The following is a 24,183-nucleotide window of genomic DNA, read 5'->3' on the forward strand; positions in this document are numbered from 1 at the left end:
GTTTAATTTTTTTCGTTTCTCACATGCTTGCACTAACCTGGACGCTATTTCTAATTCAGCACACTGGAAACAACTAAGCAGTTTCGGATTCGGATCAACGATGATCTGGTTGTATCCGATCCGTTTTCACAAAGCCAAGTACAGCAGTGCTCTTCCCGCCTCTGGTAAAGTCGCCACCAAGCCAAGTGAACTGCCGCTCCTTCCATTTCCGAATCAGGCGATGCTCGCCAACGCAATCAGGCGCCTCCCGCGCTCGCGTCGCCTCCGCGCCTTCCCAACGCCCTCCCTTTCTCTTCTCCCTCCCTTCCTCAACTCGTCTCCCTTCCCTCCTTCCGACCCCGGAGGCTTCCTCGAGACGCCGTCCCCGAATCCCCTCGGCTTCCCGAAACTCGTCTCCTTCAAACCATACTCTTCTCGCGCTTCTCGCCGTGACCCCGAAGCCGCCCAAGAAGCTCGCTTCGGATCGAGTCGGGAAGACGATCCGATCGTCGAATCCGACGCGTCCGATCTAGGGTTTGCTGGCTCGGACATCGTTCAGGAAGGGAGCGGGTGGTACACTCCCGTCGATTACGTCGTCGGCTTCCTCGACGCCATCCACGAGTTTTCCGGCCTTCCCTGGTATGAATTTCAACGCCGAATCGCGATTTCGGGTCTGATTTTCGTCATTTCGTGATATTTTGCTTGCGTTTGGGGGGGGATCCCGGGATGTTGTTTTGCTAAACGTGGTATTGGTAGTCAACGATGATAGGGAATTGAATTGGCTTTCCGATGCTGGAAATTAGAGGAATTGCAACTGCAAGAGTTATCCTTTTCGTGTGTTCTTACCGAGTTCGGATACGGCCCGGATCATCCTAACACCAAGGCAACGCCAGATTCCTGGTCCAAACTTCAGTGTTAGGAGTTGCCTTGGTGTATCCAGACGTGCTCTTACTCCTTGGGGTAACATTAGGCGTAGGCTGAAACATACTTTTTTTTTGCGTTTTTTCTTCATGTGCGTGCAAACGGCAGGCATTCCGGTTGATTTTCTTGTGATAGCTTTACTTTGATTATATGATATCAGTTTAAGAACCCTGAAGAGCTATTGATATAATAAATAGGCTATATGTATAAACTTATGTCAATCTCTTGTTCCTCCTATTAGCAGATGCTATGGGACTCTCGTTTCATGAATCCAGACTTGGTCGGGGTTAACCTGGAACCATTCACCGTAGATAGACTTTGTTAATTCATAAAGATTCTAAATGGATGTTGTTATTTAAGATTTCTTACAATAAGATAACATCATAACATATAGGCCATGTTTGGAAGTGAGAAAAAATCTCACATGAAAAGAAAAATCTTCATATGAGACATTCTAGGATGAAAAATTTTACAGATGAAAAATTTCTTTTGTTTGTGTGACACATTCACATGCATGTGAAGAAGATAAGGATAAACAGATGACGTTTTATCTCAAATAATCAGTTGTTTTTAATTAAGAATACATGTTCACAAAGCCGTTTCTGTATCCAACATCTGAAACAATTGTGCTTATTTGGGGGACTAAACTTATTATGTGGAGAAAATTATACATCTGCACTGCAGCATTCTGTTGAAACCCTCGAACGCCCCCTTGTCAAAATACTAATGCTAGAAGATGGAAGGCTACGTACTAGCCATCATTTTCCTTGTTTTGCATTTTTGTTTGACTTGAAACTCCCATGTCCCCACTACAGGTGGCTGGTAATTTCTACTTCTACACTGGCCCTCAGAATCACATTACTTCCAGTAAATATTTTGCAACTAAGGAAAGTGGATAAGTTTGCAGAATTAGCTCCTAAATGTGAGTATGGTGATCATTCTCGAATTGTTCTTCTCTTAGCAAACTCAAATGCTCAACTGGATCATGTAGTCAGATTCGCACAATCTATTTGTGCTGCAATATGTGCAATCTGTTGAAGTTTCATAACTTCATGTAATATTGATTGAGAACTTCTGGAGACAGCAGCTAGGGATATAAATATTCAAATTAGGTTAGGATGTTAGTGCATCTGCTCTACTTGGATCTATCATAATTTGGGTTTGGATTTGGATCGTTACTAGATCCAACTTTAATGTTTTCTACCCTTTTCATGACTAAATATACTTGTAAAATGACCTAATTGAGTTCCTATTTGTATCAAATTCGGATATTTTTTTGGTTTTGTGGATTCTGTTGTATCTAAATTTTAAAATTGCAAACAAAAAAGCCAACTTTATATAGTGGGATGTTGGAAAAGTATTAGCAGATTTGTATACATGAATTTGGTCCAACTGATTATTTGTCTAGGCTGATGAGGAGAAGGGTTTTTCATCTTTTACTACTTTTTGTTCAGTTGGATATCTGACTCGCCCAAATCCATAATGTCCGCATGCTTCTAAATCTGAACTTTTTTTTTTGTTTCAAAGATGTGTTACTTTGCTGATAATGATGCACTTACATGATCTGAACTGTCATATATTGAATAGAGAAATCAAGGGATCATTCTACTCATGTAAATATCATAAGTTCTTTCCCTAAAAAAACAAAAACAAAAATCTTCTTGGATTCCATTTCTGTAAGTTGAAATCCACGATATTGAAGTAAAACTATTAAGGTTCCTGTCTTTCATTTGACGTGTGGAACTTAGTTACTGCCTTTTGGCATCTATGTGTTGTCAACGCTTGTCTAAACAATCAGGCGTCAGACATTTTTCTACAAGGTTCCTGTAGCTTATATCAACTTGATGATTTTCATGTATTTTGTGCCTACATCATGTATTCCCAAGTGAATTTTATTGTGGGGTCAAAGGTGATCTTTGGCTGAGGGTTCTTGGGTTTAAATCCCACTCAGGACTATCCCCCAGCTTGCCTATTATGGCCCCTCCCAAATGTGCTTTCTTGTGGAAAATATGCTGAAAATATATAAAATCTGGATGTCAAAGTAGACTAATACTTTACCGGTCTTCTCAAAGTGCCTCCTCCATTACCACCACATTCATCAGGACGGAGTTTTAAAGAACAATATATGCTTTACAAAGATAAAAAGCGTTCAATTGGGTGTCCATCATATCTATGGAGCTTTGCTTCCTTTATTGTCCAGGTAATTTCTTTCTCTGCAATCTGTATTAAGATATTCTCTTTTATTTGAAGCTTTAATTTGTCTATCTATCAGTCATGGTTGTGACATAATTCTGTTTCTTAAAAATTGCAGGCACCGTGCTTTATTTTGTGGATGATGAGCGTTCGTAGGATGTCATTAGCAAATCACCAAGGATTTGATTCTGTAAGAGAATATGCTGAAAAATGAGTCTTGATGAGATTTTTATTTGAGTTTTTTTGAAGTTCTTTAGATTTCATCATACGTTCAAACTTTAAAGCTTTCCGTGGTTTTCTGTGAAAAACCTTTGTATTTAGGCATTGGCAACATCTGCCACATTAACTTTGTTTTCCTTAGTGCATTCATTTTGGGTCCCAAATATTTGTCTGTATGATGCTATGTCACAAGAATGGGATTTCTCCTAGAAAGTCAAACTTCTTGTGGTGTCCTGTATAAAATGAAGCAATAACAAAAGTTTTTTTTTGGGTAAGTCAAAATGGAAAAATTACAAACGGTAATGGATGTAGGTTTCTAAAGTTGTCTTGTGCTAGATGATGGGTCGAAGGATAACACTGTCATGGGGCAAATTTCTTTCTTTTCTTATTGCCTTCTATCCCCCAAAAACTGATATATACATCTTCATACTTGGAGTATATATTGAGCTGATATCACTCATTTTTGTACCTTTGTACTGGTTCATCAAATTCTGGTGTAATATTTATTGGGATTTGAGAGTTGTCTTTGAGAATGAATTAATCTTGTGGATTAAATTTGCATCGTTTCTACTGTGTGCATTAAATTTCCAACAAATTTGTTTCAGGGTGGTGCCCTATGGTTTCAAAATCTCACTGAATATCCACACGGTGTTCTTGGACCTGTCTTCCCTTTACTAATTGCTGGAATGCACTTTGTCAATGTTCAGGTAGTTCCTTGATCTATTAGATGTGTTACATTGTTTTGGTTTGGCCTAATTTTTTGTTGTATGAAACGAAATGTTGTCATCGTCATAGTAGGACTTAGGTCATCATGATTCTGTGGTGTTTATTCTAGTAAAACCATTTCAATGAGCTCCTTCTTAGGATATAGACTCATTTATGTTACGGATATTGAGACAAGGCAGAGATAGAGATGGATCTATGCCACATGGTTACGTTCCCAGGGGCCCCGTATTTGTGTCAATGCAGGTACAGGTGCTGGATACGACTTGGTACTTTGTCAGATTGGGTTGGGTCAATCCCTGACCTGATACACGGACCCACTCTTTTTTGGGGTTTAACTGTCCCCGGTGCAACCCTCTCTTTGGCAGAGAGAGAGAGAGAGAGGTGGATTTCTTACCCCCTCCCCTTTCCTTTTTCAATAAGAGAGGGGAAAATGGAGCTTCCCCCCCCCCCCCCCCCCGGTAAGGGTACAGAGGGTACAACATGGTAATTTCAAAAAATGTGGGTACGGGGACATGGCGATATATATAATCACATAAATACAAAATAAATTCAAAAAATAAAAATCCATTTTTTCAACAAGACAACATAAATTAATTTAACATTTAGTCTGAATATCTAATAAATAGTAATCTATATTATGTCAAAAAATGGATAATCTATATTCAGTCTGAAAATATCCAAATATATATGCTATAGTGAATATAAATTGAATACAAACTGAAAATATATACTAAGTACAAACTGAAAATATAAACTGAAAAACACCCTAACAAAACCGAAAACACCCTATAACAGTCATCGAGATATGTTCCTACCTCTTCACCAACTATCGAAGGTCGCTGGAGTGTCGCGCGTGTGTGTGAGAGAGAGGGGGGGGGGGAATGAGTGTTAAAATACATGTACGGACATATATATATATACACCTGATAGAGGTATTTTTGTCTTTTTACATAGTTTTTTTCTAGAAACAACTATTTTAATTAGGTAGATTCTTTTTTATATTTTTTACTTTTTATTTCTTGTTATTTTCTCTTTTTTTAAATAGCATTGGGGTCCCAACATAGAGTCATTGGGGGCTCCCAACGACTCCATGTGGACGCCCCCAATGGCCTCTCACACCTCTTCTTTTGTGTATAAATAGGGGTCTTCACCCCTTGTATTGCATGGCATTCCAAGGCTCTCTCTAATAAAGATTTTATTTCTTTTCATGCTTATGTAGCCTTTTTAGGCTTTTGTATGGTCCCTCGTGGATTTTTTACTTATATTTCTCTTGTGCCTTAGTGCTTGTCCATTATTGGACTTTGTTAATGCTTGTGCATTCTTGGGTTATATTTTCGCGTACTTCATTACATGGTATAAGAGCAAAGTTGTGCATTTGATTTTTGTTAAAACTATCCATTGATAGTTTGTGATTCAGAAATTTCTTCCACTCTTTTTGCTCATTCTCTCTCTAAGTCACTATGGAGAGTGAGCACAAGATTGATCTCTCCTTCAAGCTAAACGGCACCAACTACATGATGTGGGCATTCGTCATGGAGAACAACCTCAAGGGCAAAAAGCTTTGGCGATATGTGATGGGCTTCATTCCGGAACCACAACTCAAACTTACCAAAATGGAAGGAGGACAAGAAAAAGCTCTAGAGGAAAATGTGTGCACCAAAGCCATTAAAGATCACTAATCCAAGATTGAGGATTGGGAAAGTAAACATTCCAAAATACTTGCATGGTTTATGAACAACGTGGAGTTGAAGATTTGTGCCAACATAGCTAAATTTCGCAAAGCAAACGAGGCATGGTTCTTCATGAAAGGTATGTATACCCCAAAAGACCTTGCGAGACAAATTTTTCTTCAAGAAAAAAATTGTACCATTAAGCAAGGGGACATGAGCGTCCGTGATTATTTTAGCACATTTAGCCCCTTATAGGATGAATTGCCTCTTCTTGAACCCAAATGGGTTGCAGGTGAAGATGTTGAATTTAGAAGAGAACAAATGAAAAAAGTATAAGATGTCTTGAGAAGACTCTACCGTAGTCCAATTTGCACAGAAAACAGAAAGCAGAGAGAGAGAGAGAGATGTAGAATGACTGGGGCGGCTCAAGCACACACGACAAGCGAGCCCTAATCCTTAAAAAGTAAAAGCAAATATACAATAGACGATATTACAAAAATGTCATTAATGAAACAACATTGTGCGTGTGTTATTTAACGTGCGTATGGATCTGGATCCAAATCCATACACATACTGTATTTTAACACCCTCCCTCAAGTTGTACATGGTTTTGGAGCATGTACAACTTGTTCTTCAATAGCCAAAATTGACGTCCTGTTAACCTCTTGGTAAACAAGTCTGCCACTTGATCTTCTGTTCGAACATGACGTAGTTCTATCTCTTTCATCTCGACTTTTTGCCGTATAAAATGTTGATCAATCTCAATATGCTTCGTTCTGCTATGCTGAATAGGGTTGCATGCAATATTGATTGCGCTTTGATTGACGCATAGGATAAATGATCGAATAATTGTCTCCCCAAGGTCACTCAATAAGTGTCTAATCCATGTAACTTCTATCGTGCATGCGGCCATCGACCTGTATTCTGCGTCTGTACTCGATCGTGCCACTGCCTTTTGTTTTTTACTGCTCCAAGACACTAAATTATGTCCAATGTATACACAATATCCAAAGACGGATCGTCTCTCATCTGGATCCCCTGCCCAATCTGCGTCTATATAAGTGATGAGTTCATGTCATGTATGTAGGTTATCGTTTTTGCGGTAAACAAGTTTTTCTCCTATAGTTCCTTTCAAATAGCGTAGAATACGCTTCACAGCTTCCATATGACCTTCCGTTGGAGCATGCATAAACTGAGATACCTGATTGACAGCATAAACTATATCAGGTCTGGTAAAAGTCAAATACTGCAGCATCCCTACGAGACTTCTATACGTTGTAGGATTGATACAAAGGTGGCCATCTTCAGAGCTCAGCCTTTGATGTAGTACACTCGGAGTGTTGACAGGTTTGCAATTCGTCATCCCGGCTCTTTCCAGAAGATCAAGAGTGTACTTCTGTTGCATGAGTGTCAATGTATTTTCTTGTCTGTCTACCTCTACACCAAGGAAGTATCTCAACTCCTCTAAATCTTTCATTTTGAAGTTTTCATCAAAAACCGCTTCACTTCTTGCACATGATTATCTGAGCTCCCCGTGATCACAATATCATCAACATATATAAGAAGTGTAACTATGTTTGTCTCCTGGTAAATAAACCGCAAGTGGTCTAGAGAGCATCTTCTAAAGTCGTAGCCTTGAATTTGCATGGAGAAACTTTTAAACCAAGAACGAGACGCCTGTTTCAACCCATATATAGATTTCCTTAGCGTGCCATAGGAAGACGATTTATGACATGAACAGATGTGTGAAAAACTTTTGTCCAAAGACAATGGGCACATTGCTGTCATGTAACATGCTCATCGCACTTTCAACAATATGCCGGTGTTTCCTCTCTGCAACCCTATTTTGTTGAGGGGTATGGGCAAGAAACTTGTCGACTTATGCTTTTATCTCGAAGAAAAGCAATAAAGTCATTCGATGAATACTCTCCTCCACCATCACATTATAAATGCACAATATTACAGGAAAACTTTGTGTTGACCATCGAATGGAATTCTCGAAATATTCAGAAAACTTCATGTTTATGTTTCAAGAAATATATCCAAGTATAGCGAGAATAAGAATCAATAAATATAACATAGTAACGATTGTCAGAGAGAAGGAACAGGCGCAGGTCCCCAAACATTGGAAGAAACAATTTCAAATGGCTTTGAAGCTCTTTTATTAATAACATGAAAAGGAAGAACATGGCTTTTGCAGAGTGCACAAGATGAACATTTTTTATTCTCTAAAAAGGAACATAAACTAGACTTTGGAACAAGACCATCAGATACAAGTTTTTCAATGAAACCTCGACTACAATGTCCCAAGCGGCTGTGCTAGATATTTGGCTTATTACAATGAGATGAATCAAAAAATTCTAATGGACGAAAAGACAAAGACTCTGAAGGCAAAGATACTGAAGAATGCTTGGACGGCTCCAACTGGAGAACTGGAACTGAGAGAATCTCGTTGAAGACGTACATGTTTCCTCGTCGCTCTCCCTTAGCGAACGTCTCCTTCGTTCGAAGATCCTTAACATAAACAGAGGAGGGAGTAAATTCGACTGAAGAATTCATATCGTCAACAAGTTTAGCCACAGAGACAATGTTCTTTTTAATATTAGGAGCAAGAAGGACATTGGACAAGTGAAGTGAGGACTTTGACAGAGGAATATGTGCATTGCCAATATGACTGATGGAGTGATAAGTTTCATCTCCCGTAACTATACTACATTTTTCAAGATAAGGCAATAAGTGAGATAACTTACCCGTATTACCCATGACATGTGTGGCAGCACCAGAATCAACATACCATTATCCTTGTTCATTTTGCTTGATCGTCATTTGTGACAATGCGGATAGTAAAAGTTGTTGCACATCTGCAGATGGTGCTTTCGAGTCCATAATCGTAGCTGGCTTATTTTCAATTTTGTTTATTTTTCCTTTGTTCTGCAAATTAAACAAGCAATCGGCTTTCACATGTCCTCATTTGTTACATAAGAACCAAGTGGGCACTCTCCTCTGATTCCCTGCATTAAAGACACCACCTGAACTATTAGGTGTAGGCAAAATACCACGTCCTCCCTGCCCAAAACGTCCTCGGCTCCTGCCTCCTTGATTGTCGCCATATCCTTGTCCAAAGCCAGCAGAAGTGTCCATGGCCAAAACTGAGTGAGAACGGGCTGATTGATTTCCTTCTGCCATTTGTTTCATAATCATCTCATGCTGAAGAAGTTTTGCCTGAAGATCGTCAAAGTTGGGCAAGTGGGGAAGACATGATAAAGTTGTGGTAAACATGTCAAAATCAGGGCTCAATCCATTAAGAAGTTGTTGTACTTTATCTTTATCTGAAATAGCACTTCCAATAACAGCCAGTCGATCAGTGATACTCTTCATGCGGCCTATGTATTCCATAACTGTCATTGAGCCTTTCTTCAAACTTTGAAGCTCATTTTTCAAGTACATAACTCGAGCTTCAGATATCTGAGAATATGTCTGAGAGATCTTATTCCATAGTTCTGTTGTAGTGAAATCATCTGAAAGAGTCACCAACACTTCTTGAGAGAGTGTTGACGTAATATAAGCAACCAAAGATTGATCCCACTTTCTCCAAGATGTATACTCTGGATTTTTAATAGATTTGGTAATGATGTCACCCTTCTCATCATTGGTTTCTTGCAAAATAAGCCGTGATGGTACAGGAACAAAACCATCCAGATGTTCATCGAGATCCTGACTTCGTATAAACGGAAGTATTTGTCTCTTCCATGTCAAGAAATTAGAATGAGTAAGTTTTTTTGTAACAAGTTGATTTAAGAAATTTGCAGAGGGACCGGATGCCGAAAAAGAATCCATGTCGATGAAACAACGAATAAGCAAACAGGGCGGAAGGGAAGAAACAACTTTTTTTTTTTTGGAATCTAAACAGTTATAGGCTGCCTATAGATGTTGCGCAGATAAGCACAAAACTGGTTTTACTGCTAATTGAAACACACATAAATACAAGTTTGGGAATGATATAACAGTGACTGACGTTCAACAATATGTAAAAGGAAATGATTCAGACTCGTGTAAGTTGTAGATTAAAAGGGAAATCACAACCTGATACCAATGACGTCAAGGAAAAGAGAAAAGAAACACAGAATAGAGCAATGATATTGATTATCTGATACACTTATTGACTTAGGGACAAAAGACAAATAACGATAAGTTAAAGAAAACATAATCGAGAAAGGATGACGTACAACAAAAGGAAAAGAATTAAGGGAACTTACGACAGAGGTTTAAGAAAAGAATATCGAGGGATGTGCGTGATGCTTTGAATCGAAGGAAAAGAGGGCCAGAAACTTTATCGACAGGGATTTAGATTTAAAAGATACCACAGGAAGATCTCGTTAAAACGATTCTCTGGTAGGGTTCTGCAACCTCAAGCTCTGATACCATATAAGATGTCTTGAGAAGACTCTACCGCAGTCCAATCTGCACAGAAAACAGAAAGCAGAGAGAGATGTAGAATGGCTGGGGCGGCTCAAGCACACACGACCACCAAGCCCTAATCCTTAAAAAGTAAAAGCAAATATACAATAGACGATATTACAGAAATGCCATTAATGAAACAACAATGTGCGTGTGTTATTTAACGTGCGTATGGATCTGGATCCAGATCCATACGCATACTGTATTTTAGCAAAAAGAACACTTTTTCCAATTTCTACATGGGCTTAGGCCCGAATATGAACAAGTTAGATCCTCTCTCCTCCATGGATCTAAACCTCTTTCCTTAGAGGATGCCGTTGCCGAAATATGTTAAGAGGAAACTCGTCTTGGCATGATAAAAAGAGGGGATGAAGTCTTAACCGTGTCCAAGCCTGGCAATTATGTTAAAACTTATAAGCCTTCACACTTTGAGAGGCAAAATGACTATAATGAAAACTATAGGAAAGCCATTTGTTATCATTGCCATGAACCAGATATATTGTCCTAAGTTAAATGAAGCTTCTAAAAACAAAGTTGCTTCCGTCGAAGAAACTACACCAAAGAACGAAGAACCAACCAAAGGAAATGATTTATTTTCACTTGCTCAACTATCGGAGGCACTACAAATTCTACTCAAATCTCTATCTAAATCGGGTGTCATCGTTGCCTCTTCTTCTCTTTCAGGTATGTCTTATTGGATCCTTGATTCGGGGGCTTCTTTTCATATAACACCTCTTGATAATGGTTTATCCGAATTATGCTCTAATTCAAAAACCTCTTATGTTTTAACTGCTGATGGAACATCTTTACAAATTAAAAATATTGAAACTTTAAATTCTTTTAAAACCTTTTTTGTGCCAAATGTTAGAGTTATACAATTAAATCTAAATCCTATTTTCGTTTCTCATATATCTTATCATGGATGTGGAATCTTCTTCTCATCTAAGGGTTAACTCCGTGCAGGATCTCCAGTCCGGGAAGCTGATTGGGCAAGGTCATAAGAAGGGAGATCTCTACTACATGAACTATTTAAACCTTTCTACCAACTCTTTTTATAATTATGTCCAAGATAAAAATATTGAAACTTGACATAAAAGACTTGGAAATCAAAGTTTCTCTAAGATGTATCATTTTTTCATTGGGAAAAAATTTTGTAATGAGAAAAATTTTGCTTGTAAGGATTGTATTTTTGGAAAAATGAAATCCACTCATTTTTCAAATATAACCTTTGTTTTTAAGAGGCCTTTTGAATTAGTTCATTCGGATGTTTGGGGACCTTCTCTCGTCATATCAAAAGGAGGATACTCATATTATGTGACGTTTATTGATGATTTTACTAGATAGGTATGGATATACTTTTTTAGTTTAAAATTCGATGTCTTCTCATTCTTTAAAAAATTTCATATAATTGTCAAAAATCATTTTTCAAGCAACATCTCTATCCTTAGATCTGATTCGGGTGGTGAGTATTTATCAAATGAGTTTCAAAATTATTTAGAAACAAATAGAATTTGTCATCAAAGATCATGTCCTAGAACTCCTCAAAAAAATGGATTAGCCGAAAGTAAACATAGACACATCTTGGAAACTACTAGGACACTACTTATCTCTAAGGAAATTTCAAAAAGTTTTTGGGCCGAAGCCGCTCTAACATCAACCTATTTAATAAATAGAATAACCTCATCATCTTTGCAAAATACATCTCCCTATGAAAAATTATTTTAAAGAACACCCGATTTCAATAGATTAAGAATTTTTTGTTGTAAGTGCTTTGTGCTTTTTCATAAAAGAGATAAATTGTCTCTCAAAGCTATTCAATGTTTATTCTTAGGTTATAGGGAAAATAAAAAAGAATATAGATGTTTTGATTCAGAAAATAACAAACTATATGTTTCTTAAGATGTAACCTTTTTAGAAAATGAAAATGGTTTTGAGAAGACCAAAGACAACAATGAAGTTGAATATACATTTTTATTTGATCTTTTACCACAAGAAAAGTTAATCTCTAATGATAATTATTTGAATGACGAATGGGATATTCCCCTAAATATCAATGAAAATGATAATGAAAATATTGAGGAAAGAATACATATAAGTGACGACATTGTTAATAGACCTATACAAACTTATATCAGGCGTGATCAAAGAAATCTTATAAATGCTTTAGAAAAATATTTCCAAAGTTCAAACCTAGATGAAGCTTCTCTTAGGAGATCCAAACCTATTTCCAATCCCCCAAATAGGTTCGTATCCTACGACACATTAGCATCAAAATATAGGTCATGCCTAATTGCATTACATTCATTTCATGAATCATCCCGTTATAACGAAGCAAAAAATCTTTCCCAATGGGTTGAAGCTATGAATTTAGAACTTAGTGCTCTTGAAAAAACAACAACTTGGGAGATAACTTTGTTACTCATAGGAAAGAAATCTATAGGACGTAGATGGGTCCTTATTACGTTACAAAGCTAGATTAGTGGCTAAGGGATATTCTAAAGAATATGATATTGACCGCGAAGAAACATTTGCCTTCGTTGCCAGAATAACTAGTGTTAGGACCCCATAACTGTTGCATCTATCAAACAATGGCATATTTACCAACTAGATGTAAAAAATGCTTTTTTGAATGGTGAATTAAGTAAAGAAGTTTACATGAATCCTCCATCAGGGGTTTGCATTGGGAACAAAAAAATTATTAAACTTAAAAAAGCCTTATATGGTGTAAAACAAGCCTCAAAAGCTTGGCATGATAAATTTAGTAATGTGATGACTCATCTGGGTTTTCAATTGTGTTATACTGACCCTGCTTTTTTGTGAAAAGTACAGGTTCTATGGTGGTTATTCTTCTACTTTAGGTAGATGATATGATTATCACTGAAAGTGATAAGCAATAAATCAATGACATTAATAAAATCTTAAAATAAATTTTTTATATGTTTGATCTAGGATTCTTACGATACTTCTTAGGTATTGAAGTTGCGTACTCTCCCAGAGGGTACATTCTTTCTCAAATGAAACTTGTAGTTGACATTTATACTAAGTCTGGTGTTTCGGAGGATAAGAAGATAAAAACCCCTGAAGTCATTAATGTCAAATTGAGACTGGAAGATGAGACTCTACTCGAAGATCCTATTCCTTACCGTCAACTTGTTGGGTCTCTTACATACTTGTTCATCACTCGGCCAGACATAGCTCACGCAGTTCATTCAGTTAGTTTCAATGTGCTCTTACCACTGTGCACATGAGTGATGTCTTAAGAATTATCAGATACATCAAGAATATCATAACCAAGGGGTTTTTTCTTTCCTCATCTTCTTCACTTGATTTGTTTGCTTATTCTGATGCCGATTGGGGTGGAAATCCCAATGATAAAGTCTCAACTACTGTTTTTTGTGTATTTTTAGGTGACTTGATGATCTGTTGAGATGCAAGAAGCAACATAAAGTATTGGTATCTTCAACTGAAGCCGAATATCGTGCAATGGCCACTACAACCATGGAGCTTGTGTGGCTTCGAAGTCTTCTCAGTGATATGAGCATAGTCCTCTCCACACCTTCGAAGATGCGCTATGATAACAAAAGTGCAATTTACATCGCAAGCAATCATACCTTCTGCGAGCGTACTAAGCATATTGAGATGGACTGTCACTATGTACGTGGCGAATATCTGAGAAAAACTATTACATTGTCATATGTCACATTAGAGTACCAGTTGGTGGACTTCTTCACTAAAGCTCTTCCTGCTCCTCGTTTTATTTTTCTTCTTATCAAACTTTCAGTCATCTCCCCGTAAAATTTGAGGGGGGTGTTAAAATACATGTATATATATATATACATATATATACTCGATAGAGGTATTTTAGTCTTTTTACATAGTTGTTTCTAGAAACAACTATTTTACTTAAGTAGATTTTTTTTTATATTTTTTACTTTTTTTTTCTTGTTATTTTCTCTTTTTTTAAATAGCATTGGGGGTCCTCACATAGAGTTATTGGGACCCCCAATGATCATAAATATGACCGTTGGGGGCTCCCAACGACTCCATGTGGGAGCCCCCAATGGCCTCTCACTCCTCTTCTTTTGTGTATAAATAGGGATCTTCACCCCTTGTATTGCATGGCATTCCAAGTCTCTCTCTAATAAAGATTTTATTTCTTTTCATGCTTGTGTAGCCCTTTTAGGCTTTTGTATTGTCCCTTGTGGACTTCTTACTTGTATTTTTCTTGTGCCTTAGTGCTTGTCCATTATTGGACTTTGTGAATACTTGTGCATTCTTAGGTTATATTTTCGCATACTTCATTACAATGAGATCGGGAAGACGAGAGAGAAGGAGACAAAGAGGGAGAAGACGAGATAGAGAGAGAAGGGGGAAATGAGATGGGAAATCGAGACGGAGACAGAGAGAGAGAGGCGAATCGAGAATGAGACCAAGGAGAGGGTCTAGGGCATCGGGAGAGGGTGGGGCGGGACCAAAATGGCCCCACCCCTTTGACCTTGGTCAAACCAGGGTTTTAATGCAGACCCGATCTGGCGCAGTGCAGGACCCGATCCGTGGCATACCTGCACTGCGCCCGGTACCTGCTCCCCTGTCAACACAGGTACGACGACCTCCCAGGTGTGTCTATGTGACAGTGTGTGCATATTGATTGTTCTATTTTTATATTCATATTAAACAGTTTTATATGAATTATCAAAGAATTATGCATTGACTTTTGTTTTATCATAAATAGTTGTTTTGAAATCTACCCTTTAATATTTTGTATTTATATGTGTGCATGTACGCTCATGCATGCAATGTGTGTCTGTTTTTCAGCCTTGGCTTGTCTGATACTGAAAATACCAATTTCTATGTGATGGAAATCTCCATGCTTCAACCTTTTATTGTAGAATTGTAGTGTTTGGATTTGTTCAATTGCTTGCACTTTTTGTACCATCACAACAGTTGAGAGCTATAGTTCCTCCTACTCTATTCCCAGATCTCTTTCCAGAAGTTTAAGGGTGAGAGATTGCCTGGAGTAATGGGCTTACTTCAGAAGGTTAGTTGCAAGTTGTATGATATTTCTAGACCTATTTTTTCAGTCAGCATTTTAACCATGTCGTTGCTGTATAGATGCTTCAGCTGTAAATATTGCTTTTCTGTTGGCAGTACTATAAGCTTTGGTTGGAGTTTCTAACGATCCCCATCCTATTTATTGGATTTTGGGTGCCTCAGGTATGGAACTTCTTTCTACTTTTAATTGTTTATTGGGTTTTCTGTACCCAGGAAAGGAACTTATTGTTCTTATAATTGGTACTTGCCCAATTAAGCTCAATTACATGAAGCAGTTAATTGTCTGTTACATGGATTTTCTAAAGGAACCAACAATTTAACTTAGTGAGCATACTCTTAAAATGTATATATAATATTGATTATCGGAAAGTGAAAAGAAGCCTGAGTAGGAAAGTTGACACCATTCCAAAATTTAGCTAATTATTCCTTTTTTGTAGCCAAGATCCTTTGTGAGCCCGCTGGTTCTAAAAAGAGGCATGCTTACTAGTACTCTTAAGTGTCGAGAAGGTGGTTAGAGGACTGTATTGGGTAGGTGGTGGTTCTTTTGTGCCACGTTGAAGTAGATGATGGACGTTTCAATGTGGCATTCTGCGACTGAGAATGAGGTCAAAACAAGAATAGCTCCTGTTCACTCTTGATGGTATATATGCGTGATGAGAGAGAGAGAGCATTTTTACATGACTGGACATTTCGTTCAAAAAAATTTGCATGAGTTGATCATTAGAAAGACATTAATATCACTACATATAATACATGAAAAAAGTTGTTGAAGATCTAGGACAACTCTGGCCATGATACTTTGCTTATCTTCAACTCTATAGCATACAACAAACGCTAAAACATGTATACAGGTTGCCTAACTTTGAATTTGTTTAGGTCAGTAGTTGAAATTGTAAAACAAGTTTCTATTTCACAGGACTGAAAACTGTTTGGAGGATGTGAATATAAAGTTGATGCTATGCAAAAGACTCACTTGGTCTGATGCACATAATCTCTTATATCTTTCAATAATGAATTCTCCTTGTGTGCTGAAGCTGTCTTCCCATTGTCTTCTTGCTTGTGCAGGGTAGTCTAGTCTATTGGCTAACCAATAGTTCGTTGACTGCAGTTCAGGTAAGCTTCTGCTCTATGTCACAGGGATTCGGCTAGCAGGGTGCCGCACCCGCGTCGACGCGACTCGACGCGGGTGAGGGTGTGGGTGCGGCACCGGGTGCGGTCAACCCGATCCTGGGTGCGGTGATCCTGGGTGCGTTGACCGCACCCAGGATCATTTAGGTCCTTTTTTTTGGATTTTTTTTTTAAATTTGCCCTCTAAAATGGGCTGCAAATTTTTTTTTTAAAAAAATCAGCTGACAGCTGTTGATGGGCTGCGAATTTAAAAAAAAAAAAAAACTGCTGACAGCTCCTGTCAGCTGCTGACAGGAGCTGTCAGCAGAGAAAATCGGATTTGAAAAGGCAGCTCCTGCGAATTTTTAAAAAAAAAAAAAATCTGCTGACAGCTCCTGTCAGCTGCTGACAGGAGCTGTCAGCAGAGAAAATCGGATTTGAAAAGGCAGCTCCTGTCAGTCCTGGCAGGAGCTGTCAGCAGCTGACAGCTCCTGGCAGGAGCTTTTCAAATCCTTTTTTGCGTAAAGGATTTTCTCTCTCCCCTTTATATTTATATATATATATATATATATATATATATATATATATATATATATATATATATATATATATTACATTTTTTCCCCTGCCGCACCCCCGCACCCGGGTTTTTTGGAAGTGCCGAATCCCCGCACCCGCACCCGCACCCATGTGACATAGCTTCTGCTCCATATTCTTTTGTTCTTCCGAAAGGTGAATTGCAGTAGAGCAGTTTGTGTTTGATGAATTTTTTGAGTTGTCAAATGGCAGATGGGCAGTTTTTGTTTAATGAATTGAAGCAGAGCAGTTTGTTTTCTCGAATATGAAATCAAACTGTGTTGGAATACAATTCTATTGTTGGGAAATTGTACTTTTCAAAATTATGCTTTATCATAAAACCTGCATATATGAAAAGTATTTTTGGGTAAAAGGATTGGAAAATGCTTTAAGTGGAAGCACAAATTTGTTTACTTTTTAAAATCACTTTGAAGTCACTTCAATAGCTGCTTTTTACTCGCCTTCCCTTTTGTTTCTTAAGCACTTCATGCTTCACACATCTTAATTATTTTTTTCTCGCATTCCCTTTTTACTCTAGTAATGGGATTGATCTCTATGTGGTGATTATTGAGATTTGTTCCACCTTATTATATTCCTTTCCATCGACTTTTCTGTGGTGGTTTATGTTATTCTTTGTTTTTTTTTTCTCAGATGTTTGTTCAGCATGCTCATTGCAATTCTTGACCATTTGACATTTGCAGCAACTTTCATTGAAGCATCCTTATGTTCGTCAGAAGCTTGGATTACGTGAAAGACCCAGGCCAGTAAGGCCAGTGAAAATTCCCGTAGAGAAACTGGTTCCTGATGAGCTCCTTGCTGTAAGTTTAAGTAAGCTGGGGTGTCAGATTAATATAAATTGTGTTCAAAAGGTTCATCTAATTATATTGGGTCCTTTTACAGATAGCTCTGCAATATCGTGCAACAGGGAATGAAGATGCGGCACTTCCATTGCTAAAGTACTGCAATACTACCACTTGTTTTTTTTTTAATCTTTTTTCTGTGAAGATTGACTGCTTAATAATCTTCTAAAGTATCGCAACATGCATATTAAGTAATAGATAACAGATAGCTTTCACTTCATTGGGCAAATTTTACAGTAATCCTGGGGCTAATTTGCCTTTTAAATGTATACTGATATAGAAGGCTTGTACTCAAAACCTTTAAAGATCTGTTGAAAATTGAAATACACTAAGGTACATGCTACATCCATTCGGTCGTGTAAACCATGAATATGCTTATCAAACTTGTCAGACATCCTCTTTTGTTGTGGTAAAATAAAGAAGCCAGATAGAAAAGTTTCAAGTCACCTACTGTCATAAACTTGTGCAAATTCATATTTAGATTGTCATAAACTTGTGCAAATTCATATTTAGATTTACTTTCGTACTGATCCCTCTGTGTTGCCAACTCTTGATCTCTTCTGTTTAATTCACCTTAACTTTGCAAATTGTGGTCCAATATATACTGGAAAATTCAATTTAAACTCTTTCTCTAGAATCAAAAGCTTGAACCTGATGTACACAAATAACAACCAAGGAACCTCTCTGCTTGCATTGGAGTCAAATGTGTGTATTCTGGCATGAGTAAATAACATCACAGTTTCTTAGCATGATAAAGTTAGTTCTCTCCTACTCCCCCCACCCCCCACCCAAAAAAAAATCATCACCTATTCAGAAATACTTGGTTCCTGTTATATCAGTTTATTGGCAAACTCGATAGTTAAGATCTTGCTTGTATCATAAATGTAAAGCATTAAACATGCTCCATGGTGAAGCTATTCATGATCCACTGTTATCATTCTTGTGACTAAAGATGAACCTCCTGCTAATTCTTAATGCTTTTTACCAGCTGAAAAGATGAACTTTTGATATTTCTAGTATCACAGACAGGCAATTGAGAAGGATCCTGACATGGTAAAAGCGTTGATTGCTATGGGTGAGATACTGCTTTCCAAGAAACTGCTGACTGAAGCTGCTGAATATTTTGGTCATGCTATTAGCAAGGTATGAAGTTGTTACTCAGCTTTGTTTATCAAATATAAAGCGGTCAAAAGAAAACACAATGTAAGCATCTTATTGTAGACTAAAGAGCACGGTTGAAGAGTAGAACCACTAGGCCGGTAACGTTTCCTTAACTTCTTAAATGAACAGATCAAGTGTGAGGAGAAGGAAGGCATTCTGATCTCTGCACATTTGGGAGCAGGAGTTTCACTGTTCTTACAGGTATATTTTTATTTCTAGCCAACAATTCATTTACAAATGATCAAACTGCTATTGGGATGGCATGTGTAAATCTCACATGAGCAACAAGTCAAAATAACAAGATTATACCTTTTCTAAATATTGTTCTTTAACCAAGGATATGAAGACCTTGAATTTTCTCAACCTTTGATCAAAATGAGACACATTTCATCACCATCCTTTGTAACATGTGCCCATTAATGCGATGTCAGAATAAATGCGACAATGAGCATTCTAACTGGCAGTACTCTATATCAATAATCTTGTTTTATGACCATGTGGTTTCTCTTTGTTTTGGTTCTGCAGGGGAGGAAGTTGGAAGGACTTGAACATTTAAAAAGAATACCAAAATTCAAGGAACCGGAAGATCCATGGGAGAAAGCTTGCTACTTCAAGGGCTTGGTTACGCTTGCCAGGTCTGCGCTGTCAAAAACTCATGGCTCACACACACACACACACACACTATATATATATATATATATATATATATATATATATATATATATATATATATATATATATATATGGGTGACTGAAATATGTTTACCAACCAAATATGTTTACTGGTATGAACCAAGATTTTCATAGGCTTTTTTTTTTTGAAACTTTCACCCTACGGATGTGATCTAGATGCTTGGTTTTATAGAAAAAGACTGTTGGATTATCCAATTACGATGTATAAGAAGGATCTTTTAAGGGTTGAAAATCAATGGCTTAGAATTTTCATAAATATTAAGTATAAAAATCACATTTCTTGATCCTATTACGATAATCCAACAGTCTATTCCTAGCAAATGGATCGTGCCAAATGCATTTGTAGGGTTAGATTTACAAAAAAAACTATGAGAATCTCGATTCATATCAGCAAACATATTTGGTAGGTAAACATATTCTATTTTCCATATATATATGAGAAAATATTTGCTACTAATGAGCTAGAAATCATTGGTGCAAGTTGTGTTCAGGCATGGTTTGTTTGCTAAGGATCAAGCCTTGGGTCGTGCTTTTCTAATGTGATCTTTTGAGTTATAAAATGTTAGCACATTGTGGGCCATTGATTTTTGGACCCCTTTAAAAACCTGATTACTTGTCATAATCACATGATTCAAAACAAGTTTCCTACTAAACAATCCATGTAGATCACATCCGGAACATCTGATCTACAAAAAATTGAATTTTTTTGAAGAAAAGAGTGACTTTTACTCATTAGTTCCTTCATTAGTAGCCAGTATTGGAATTTTGGTGTCTTTTTCAAAATTTCAATCATACAGATATATATGTTTATTTTTATATGAATCAGTTCTTGGAGCATTTGATTCCAATGCATGGATAGGTTTTTATAAGTTTCAAAATCAACCGCCTACAATTTTCATAAAATTTTGAGGCTCAAAATATCATTTTCTCTATCCAAAATTCATGATCCAATTTTCGATTTATAGTAAATCAATCATGCTGAACACATCTGTACAGTCATAATTTTGAATAAAAATACCAAAAAATTTCCATTGGGGATGTTTGGGAGGGTTTGCATCGGGGAGGTTTTGATTCCCCTATATATATATATATATATATATATATATATATATATATATATATATAGAGAGAGAGAGAGAGAGAGAGAGAGAGAGAGAGAGAGAGAGATTCGCGTGCCTGCATCCTTGGTGAATGTTGACGAGTTTGCTAAGCTCTTAACGCTAGTTGTTGAAATTTTGGACCATCACTTGTTTTCCTGGTAGGGCTAATGTTTTCAGAAAAAGATGTTGGTAGCTGATCGTATTTCGGAATTATCAAAGGTTAAAAACATTTGGCGAGCTTTTCAACGTCCACCATTGGAGTAGACATCAGCAAACTATCTACGTTTGCACTCTCATGTGCTCATGTGTAAATGAGACCTGTTAATCGTCTTGATAATGCAGAAGCTAGGCGACATCTGCTGGCAGGTGCATTCTTCCTGCGTGGGTTTATCTCAATGAAAACCCATTAGCGACCTGCTTCCTCACCAGTAGAAACATACACATGCACATGCACATGCACATGCACATGCACAAATGCGTACCATATTTATTCTGCCATTCTGGTTTTTTAGTGCTCTGTCTCAAGAGGGTGAGAAAGATGAGGCAATCATGTACCTTCAAATGGCTGTGGTTTATGATCCTTCTGTCAATAACTACATCCAAGAGATCCAGAGAGAAGAAGAGCATAGATGATAGCCCCCAGGCAAATCTTCCTGAGGTGCAATTTTTTACTTTTGTGTTATTCTATTTCTTTTGCCTCTTAGCTGTGAGGAGGTATGCAATTTTGAAGAACGCGGGCACCACGAGGATTTTTTTTTTTAATTATCGTCTGTTCACTTTGCCTCTTGGCAGTGGGGAGGTAATACAGTTTTGAAGAAACACCAGCATTTTGTAGTTACTCCTGTATTGGTGTAAACATTTCAAATAAATTAACCAGTATATTTCCCACATGCAAGGTCTTCTTTTAAAGATCTGGCTGTGCTTCATGCTAGGAAGAGTATCCAAAGTTCAGATCCAGCATAACAGAAACATCACGTTATTGAAGGCGATAATTTAAATGATTGGCTTCAAATCTGTTTTTGTTGGTGGACTTTCGTCAAAATTGATTGTAGATGAGGAGTTTGGGATGTAAACAGTTCGGGCGCAATCTGATACCCGATCCTAATCTGAGTGCATTAAGTGGGTTTGGTATTAAGTTTTGCATTCAAACCCAACCCAATTAATTGTACATACCGGATTTTAAGCTAGTCACATCCAGGTTTGGTAGGTTTTGTTTTATCTTTTTTTATCTGAATCTGGTTTTTATCTTTTTCCATCCGAATCTGACTCCGAACCCAATTAGACCAAACTTGATTAAGTCGGACTTGATAATGCCTATATTCTACCCAAATCTGAACTGTTTACATCCGAACCTGATTAGACCAAACTTGATTGTTGTATTTGATAATGCCTAGATCCTACCCTAATCTGAACCGTTTACATCCCTATGAGGGGTAGCCTACCATCGGGTCCCTTAGATTTCATTCACTGATGCCGTTCATCCATGCAATGAAATGCCTGAAAAGTGCTGTCATACCAATACGCCTTTGTAAGGGATGTCAGTGTCATTATGAAAGCCCAAAGCCGCTTTGAATGTTATCGTGATGTTAGCACTTTCATCAAAATATCCTGATCTTATCGTAATATTTGTGTCATTTGTTTTGAGTTTTCTGGTTCTTTTCTGCAATGTTCTCCAAATTTTTTATTTTTTATTTTAACTGTGTGGGCATAACGCTTCTCCTGTTTGTTTCCAGCCTTAGACGTAGGGACTTTAGAGGAATTAAAGAATGGAAGGCACTGTATTCTCAAGGAGGAAAATCTTTCAGAAAATCCGAGAAAGAACACGATCACTGGATCGCTTTTGTGACTTCTTGTGTGTCACCGATCACTGCATCTGCTCCTTGTATAATCAATTGAGATTGCGTCTTGAGTTTCAGGTCCTCGCTCAGACCCAACCTAAACTTGGTTGTGCCCCAAATTTCGGGGTGCAATTTGGGTTGGAACTCTCAAGTTCAACAGGTGCACATAATACAACCTTCACAAACACCAAAACTCTAGCTGCACGTGGGCAGGACTCATCCTCAGAGCCAGGTCCAAAACGGGCTGATCATTTAGTCTTGGAATCCCTTCTCAACTCCTCTCTCTCTCTCTCTCTCTCTCTCTCTATATATATATATATATATATATATATATATATATATATATATATATGAAAAGTAATAGCTGACTAAAAAGGTTGTTTTTAACAACTCTGACACTTCAAATATGTTAGGCATGATCCATTTGGATATTTTGTAAGCATTTGTAAGTATTAAATATTTTTTAAAATAATAAATCATCAATTTTTAAATTTTATAAAAACCTAGGATCGGATGATCATTCCTATAAAATCAAGAGATTTTAAAAAAAGTAAAAAAAAGTATATATTGGGTAAATATTATACTAATGAATAGCAATCACTCTTCTTAAAACAATTTCAATTTTTATAGATCAAATGTTACAGATGCCATCTACATGGTTTGTTTACTAAGAAACTTGTGTTGAATCATGACAGATAATTAGGTTTCTAAAGGGTTAAAAAATCAATAGCTCACAATGTGCCAAAATTTCATAACTAAAAAGAGATCATATTTTTGAGTCTGAAAAAACAGATCCAAGGCTTGATCCTTAGCCAAGGAACTGTGGTCGTGGTCAGATTGAATTGCACCTATGATTTCTAGGTCATTAGTTCCTTACCTTTATATATATATATATATATATATATATATATATATATATATATATATATATATATATATATATATATATATATATATATATATATATATATATATATGGGTCCGTGTTTGGTGCTAAACAGCGTGCTAAATGGGTTTTCCAGCTCTCCAGTTCTTTTTATGCAGTTCCGGCCCTATAAATGTGTTAGGCATAATCGATTTACTAAGAATCCACAGATCATGTGTTTTAGATGAAAAAATGATGTTTGGAGCCTCTAAAATTTACAAAGATTTTGGACCATTGATTTTTCAAACTTTATAAAAACCCACCCACAATCAAAGTCTTCAAACAGCTGATCCCTATAAAATCAAGTACATAGATCACATCACGGTCAGAATTTAAAAATAAAATAAAATAAACCCAAAAAACCTACGTATGCTGTTTAAGCTTCAAATGAGTTTAGCACCGATCCATTACTATATATATATATATATATATATATATATATATATATATATATATATATATATATATATATATATATATATATATATATATATATATATATATATATATATATATATATAAAGCACTTGCACCAAAATACACGGCCATATGACACGAAAGAATTGTGGCTTAAGAGATGATGAGCTCTTGTTGCAAGGAATCAGGCATCTAAACATGTGAAACTTCTCGAGTACAAACGATTTTCTCAGAATGTAATGTCATATAGCATTGGCACTTAACTTAGTTCACGATGACTGAAGCTGT

The 24,183-nt window shown here is 37.0% G+C and overlaps 1 protein-coding gene across 3 annotated transcripts; it reads left to right on the forward strand.

Annotated features, from left to right (window-relative positions):
- The first annotated feature begins 51 nt into the window (after positions 1-51).
- Positions 52-22,803, forward strand: LOC149840339 (ALBINO3-like protein 2, chloroplastic). Of its 3 annotated transcripts, XM_090004399.1 has the most exons (15): positions 52-618; positions 1,716-1,822; positions 2,973-3,100; positions 3,212-3,283; positions 3,918-4,019; positions 15,145-15,204; positions 15,315-15,380; positions 16,284-16,331; positions 17,603-17,719; positions 17,802-17,857; positions 18,787-18,904; positions 19,052-19,123; positions 19,448-19,557; positions 21,228-21,373; positions 22,449-22,803. In XM_090004399.1, exons 1-14 carry the CDS (start codon positions 101-103, stop codon positions 21,346-21,348), a joined length of 1,695 nt encoding a protein of 564 aa, XP_089860525.1. In that variant the 5' UTR covers positions 52-100; the 3' UTR covers positions 21,349-21,373; positions 22,449-22,803. The 3 variants fall into 3 exon arrangements, with proteins under 3 accessions (XP_089860525.1, XP_089860524.1, XP_089860526.1); XM_090004398.1 differs by lacking the exon at positions 22,449-22,803 and having other exon boundaries at positions 21,228-21,606; XM_090004400.1 differs by lacking the exons at positions 3,918-4,019; positions 22,449-22,803 and having other exon boundaries at positions 21,228-21,606.
- Positions 22,804-24,183: the final 1,380 nt, after the last annotated feature.

Source organism: Nuphar pumila, chromosome 4 (genome assembly GCF_984573655.1).
Source record: "Nuphar pumila chromosome 4, dmNupPumi1.hap1.1, whole genome shotgun sequence".
Classification (NCBI taxonomy): domain Eukaryota; kingdom Viridiplantae; phylum Streptophyta; class Magnoliopsida; order Nymphaeales; family Nymphaeaceae; genus Nuphar; species Nuphar pumila.